This window comes from Saccostrea cucullata, unplaced genomic scaffold, assembly GCF_032062105.1.
Source record: "Saccostrea cucullata isolate Sc308-1 unplaced genomic scaffold, CSIRO_AGI_Scuc_v1 ctg12409, whole genome shotgun sequence".
NCBI lineage: Eukaryota > Metazoa > Mollusca > Bivalvia > Ostreida > Ostreidae > Saccostrea > Saccostrea cuccullata.
The window spans coordinates 13,880-19,963 of NW_026922678.1; the positions used below are offsets into that span (position 1 = coordinate 13,880).

The following is a 6,084-nucleotide window of genomic DNA, read 5'->3' on the forward strand; positions in this document are numbered from 1 at the left end:
TTAACAGATACCTGTAGAAACGGTGTTCCATGGGGGAGGGGGTTCGAAAATTTAAAAATCTGCGTACTGTAGAGCTGTGCTACAATTCAACCATCAGATCTATTTTCTAACGATAGATTTCTTCCGTATAAGTCCAGAACAGATATTATGTCCCAGTTTATATGGTTGGCATGTATCAAAATAGCCCGACCTTTTTTAAATTAGAAAACTATAGGCTAAATATAGGCTAATCGGATATAAAATTTAATAATTTAGCTATGAATGTACTAATCAGTCAAAGTAGGCAGGTCATTGTGGAAATGTAAATGAACGTATGTAAATTCCCTAAACCTAAAACTATTTTCTAGTTGAATTTCGGTTCGAAACACATGCATATGGTCCACGCATTGCAGTCCTTTTTTTAAAGGACAGCAACTTGTTATATATTATATTATATTACAGATTTAAAACTAACAAGGAATTGTAGATATCACCATCTTCTTGGGCACACACAGTCTGGCGTATATGAGATAAACCCTTTTGGTAACGAGACCAGTGTCAGCGTGTATTGTGACATGGTGAATGAAGGAGGAGGGTGGACAGTAAGATCTTTTTTCCATCTTTTTTCCTCTTTAGCTTCTCTTCTCTCTTTCATTTCCCCCATCTCTGTCTCTGTCCATCCCATCAATTTCAGGTACTGTACTATACTTTATCTTTTATATATTCCTAAACTTTGTAAAACTGGCCTGGGGCCATAAAACTTAGAGGAGCTAACTTTTGATCTCAGTTACACTTTTTCCTAGGAATACATAGCTCGTCTACGTTTTATGGCCCCAGGCCTGATATTTAACCGTTATTCTATAAAACAAACTGACACAGAGTTCACATTTAATATTTTTTTAGCCTAACTAATATGATGCTGATAGCATTCTGACAGTCAATACTTTTCATTACAAAGTAGAATAGCATGTGTTCAGTTTCATGAGTGTACAAAAGAAAAATTAAAAGGATGATGAGAATAAAAAAAGAAGATTTTCATATGAAAAATGATTTATTAAAGAAAACAATCAGGCGATGTTTAAAGATAAATTTGGTTGCTCTGATTAAAACTTTCATTTTTGCCACCAAATTTCTAGATGTACTCTGGAAAATATAATTAAAAAGAAATTAACATTGAAATCAATTTGATTTTTGAAAAAAAATAACCTACCTACTGACCTTTTATTTTAAATTTTACTTCACCTAAAAATTTGTGCGTAACTTACTTAACTCTTTACAACTAACTGAATTGTTATGCAACATAACCCTTAATGTCACATCAAAGAAATATGACCTAACCGTTTCCCCGCAAGCTCTTTATAGTCTGGTACAAGTTTCTATAAAGTTTAGCATAAATATATTATGATGTAATATTTCAATGAAAAAATTACTTTCCTTATTTTATGAATTGAAAGCAATTATAAAATAGAAGGAATTTTGCAATAAATTGAAGATAAAATGAACTTTTTGAAGTGCGTGAAATGCGTGTTTGCGGGGAAACGGTAAATGCGTGATTTTGCGTCAGAAGTAGGAAAAAGCACATGCGTTAAAATGCGTGACTGCGGGGAAGGGGGTTAAAAGAATATGCTAACTTTGAATGACTTTTGAATGACTATCGTTTTTTAAATATTCTTCAAGTACAACGTAACTCACAAACATTTCATTACTTTTGATAATTGATCCATAAAATAAATAAATCCTTAGGCTATCCAGAGACGTGTGAGTGGATCAGTGAGATTCAACAGAACGTGGGCGGAATACAAGGATGGATTTGGTTTCCCTAATGATTCTTACTGGATTGGTAAATAATTATCATTATTATTTGATTGATGATTTCCATCTCTCTGATTGGCTGTGATCAAACTATGTTAGAAAAATACTACGTTGTATTGACCTGCACATGGCGTTCCAGGTCAATACAAGGATTTATTTCCTCTACATTGATCTAAAAATAGATTGGGAAATTCCAAATTGATACAAATTGTTTTGGAAAGCTATTTAAATGACTATGATTTTTTATGTGAACAAATCATAAGCGAATATATATTTTAGGGTAAGGGTGGTATAAGGGGATGCAGGGACCCCCTCCAACACTTTTACTGAACAACGTTTTTTTTTTACTTTTTGGCAGTGAGTTTTCCCAGGTTATACTCCTTCCTTTCAAAATCTATCCTATAAAATATCTGAAATTATATTTTTTTCATGGCAACTAAAATTGATTAAAAAAAACATATCAAATCGATACGACTGGTAAGGTTTATTCACAATTTTATCCTGTTTCTCTCTACTTAGGCTAGGACTTAATTGAATGCAAGTGAGCAAGTAATGAGCTGTATCATTTTATCAGTGAATCATATAATAAAACAATTATTGCTGTTTTTTAGGGCTCGGTGAATAATGTACTCCTCAGATTGCTAAGTCATTGTATTGACCTCAAAACTGCAATAACTGTATAATATCTGATGTTGTTTTGACGAACGAGAATACATCTTAGTAACAGGTGTTATTGTAAGGGACTAGAATTTATCTTATTTCATGTAAAAACATGTATGTTTAATGGAATTATGGCATTTCTGATTATAATAACAATTGAATGTTGCCTTTTAACACAACAATTATTAAAAAAAGCAGTTTGTTTTATAAATGCTTTATATACGACATTAATAACTCATTGATAACATATTTAAGGAAATGACGTCATACATCAACTTACCAAGAGAAGGAACTCCTCCCTCTACGTATCTATCACACTGACTAATGGGAAGAGGCTCTATGAATTATACAACCAGTTCTCTGTTGCTGACGAAACCAACAGCTACCGACTTTTTCTTGGAGGACCAGCTACCGGGACCCTGGGTAGGTAAACGGAAAAAAAGGTTTGAATGACGACCTATATTAAGGAGAGAGATGGAAAAAGGGTTTGATTTCGAGTGACAGATAGACAAATGCCAAGTCTTTCTTCGAAAACCAGCACTATTGTTACGCATTTAATTGGAGGGGGGGATGGGGGTGGATATCAATATTTTGAAAGTAAATGTTTCCTTGTAATTTAAAAATCCTATTCAATTCTATATATGCCAATCAGTAATAAATGCACGTGTACTCGTACGTAATGTTGTCATTCAGAGAAATCAATTAAGGTGTTGAATGATTGAAAAAAAATTGTAATGGAAATGTTATTAATTACAGACGATAACAACGACTTATTGTAATTATCTCGCTTTTTTGTTGAAGATAAACATAGTAGATTTTACAAAAGCAATACAAAATACGTGAATCACATCAATTGTTTCTAGTTACACAAATTTGTTTATAACATAAATTGCATTTAGATTCACAAATTTTAAGAATTCCTAATGACTAATGGTTGATATAACGGATGAAAAGCTATTCTTCCTTGTACTGTTAACTTGAAGAGGTGGCCCCCATTCCCCCTAAAAAAAATTAAACTGCCTTTTTTCTAATATTATATCAATTTATTTGTTCTTGCAATTATTGTTTGAATATCCATTATTTATATGTACATATATAGGGTTATCAGTTTCGATGTTCAGAAAAAGGCTTCACATGAATGAAATAATAATTCAATTAATTGACGTTGCCTGCGTCGAGCGATGGTTAGAGCCGCGAAGTACGGAATAGATTATACGTGCGCAGGGTTCAATTCCACCGTAGGAAGAGCAGACTGGTCCCTTTGATTAGATCTATAAACCGAGATCCATGTAGCAGTAAGTACTAGCATGAAAAACACATCGTTCTCTGCTCAATGGTCCTGTAAGCATGTATAATAGGGCAAAATTTCTAGCTCTCCTCCGGCAAGTAGTGGCGTGACCATATCAGTAAAAAAGCTCGAGGGACGCTGTACTACAAACATTCAATCATTCATTCAATCTTTTATTTCTGTTGAGACTCATCAATATGTTCGTATACAGTCAAAAAAGAAATCAACTGACAATAGAAAAACAACGTGAAATATTAAATTAAAACAGTGCTCATCTATTGTAATTGGAATCAATGCAATTTAAAGCAATTCAAAAAAGTTTTTATTTTTGAATACTAAAGATGTTTTAAGCTTGAATTTTAAGTAAATAATAATGATATAGTCTGTTCGTGTAATATTTTTCTTTGATAATTCTACAGGTGACTCTATGTCAGATACAGGTTCTTCTTACTACGATCTGTCTGGGATGTCCTTCAGTACCCCAGACAGAGACAATGACAAGTGGAGTGGTAACTGTGCTGCTGACAGTAACAATAGAGGAGGCTGGTGGTTTAACTTCTGTAACCACGCCTTCCTTAACGGTGAATGGTCCCCGGAGTTATGGGGCCGGTCATGGTATCCCACAGTGACTGGTAGTAAACAGATAAAAGATACCCTCATGATGATCAAACCTAACTGACTTTATATATCTTTATATCAATAGTTGTTCACACATGTTATGCAAAGTTAATTACTTAAATAATGGATGATAATGATTTAAATCTTGACATAATGTTGGTATTCATATTTATTCATAAAGTAATACATTTATTATGTGTAATGAATGCATTGTTAAGTCCAAATATGTATTATATCCTAAAAATTGTGTTGTACATGTAAACTTGCTTCCTAAAATAAGACATTTGCATTGAATCTTTTTACGTAATTAAATGTTTGTTTTTATATTATTGCTTTCTTGTTAATAATCGTATAATATTATCAAGTATACGAGAGGAAATGCATTAATACACTCCATGAATTATAACTAATCCCCGTGAAAGGCCATATGACTGGGGAGAAGTATATAACTCTATCATTCTATCATCTCCGTAGCCGTGTGTAGTTTAAAATTGCTTCTCTTTACTTGCAATTGTGCGGAAAATACTGGGGAGAAGTAGTAATTAATTCTATCAGTTTATCATCTCTATACTTGTGTGTAGTTTAAATACGTAGAAATGCAAATATTTCTCGAAAATGTTGCATATAAAACGCCAAATCAATGAATGGGAGAACAAAGGATTATATGATTTAATTTGATGACATTTAGGTTGAAAGTCTTGACAGAGCAGCGAAATAAGCGGAAATTAAATTTCGTGCCTCTCTTGCGCAGTTTGAAATTTAAAAGCTAGCTCCAAAACCTTAACTTTATATTGATATATACGTTTGTCTTTTAGACAAAATGCTACAGATCCCATTATGTCATTGCAAATGTTGTGGAATTTACGGCGCAAGATTTTCAGGGCACGATCAGAGATATATTACTCTGCTTTCCTGCATTGGTCAATAAACCACTTGTTCTTTCCTGATTTGAACATACTCTTTAACAACCTGTATATATCATCCGCCACCTGATTTTTTATAATCGTCCATTAAACTTTATCAAATCAGATTTTTTAAATTTGATAAAACTGTTTGGGGGTGAGAAGAGAAGCATATAATTATAGTGTTAGGGATGCGAATAAAATATACATGTTAATAAAAGAATTTATTACATAACTAATAAATAGTCTCAAATAATTTTAATGTTCAGTATCTTGACGTTTTATTGAAAGCTGAGTTTGTATTACGTATACATATATGCTCGAAACATTCCGAATACGAGTGTTCAATATCGAACGCCTCGTTGTAAACAAAAATAATGTCTGGTCAATTTTCTTAGAGCTAAATTAACGAAATGAGGTGGCATATAGGTAAGATGCATTTATTTTTCACAGAAAAGGAAATTATTTATTTAAAATTTAGTATGTATTACACCAATTAAAACCTAAATAAGCAAATCATATCGATCGGTAGGGTGATCGGAATGATGTGATATTGAACGCAAACAGGACAGACGTTAATTTGAATACCGATTCTAGAAAATCATTCATTTGACTTCCTTCTAGTGGAATAGTAAACATAAACTATGTGGAAATATTTTAGCTATTTAATTACATTAAATCTCAAAAATTCGGAATGTTTAACTAGTGGTCAATTTTTTTTCTGCATGAGATTTTCAAAATATTAGCATTCAGCTTATGGCCAACCTGCCGTTTTATTCAAATCAGTTGAACACTTTTTAGAAAAGAATTGAACTCCTAATGGTC

At 32.5% G+C, this 6,084-nt stretch overlaps 1 protein-coding gene across 1 annotated transcript; it reads left to right on the forward strand.

The window, feature by feature from the left end:
- The first annotated feature begins 411 nt into the window (after positions 1–411).
- Positions 412–4,418, forward strand: LOC134262202 (ficolin-2-like). Its single transcript, XM_062744588.1, has 4 exons — positions 412–581; positions 1,723–1,819; positions 2,707–2,874; positions 4,159–4,418. Exons 1-4 carry the CDS (start codon positions 555–557, stop codon positions 4,416–4,418), a joined length of 552 nt encoding a protein of 183 aa, XP_062600572.1. The 5' UTR covers positions 412–554.
- The last annotated feature ends 1,666 nt before the right edge of the window (positions 4,419–6,084 follow it).

Coding starts and splice junctions, on each gene's coding strand:
- LOC134262202 (XM_062744588.1), top strand. CDS start 555: ATGGTGAATGAAGGAGGAGGGTGGACA. Junction 582..1,722: donor ATGAAGGAGGAGGGTGGACA/GTAAGATCTTTT, acceptor ATAAATCCTTAG/GCTATCCAGAGACGTGTGAG. Junction 2,875..4,158: donor ACCAGCTACCGGGACCCTGG/GTAGGTAAACGG, acceptor ATAATTCTACAG/GTGACTCTATGTCAGATACA.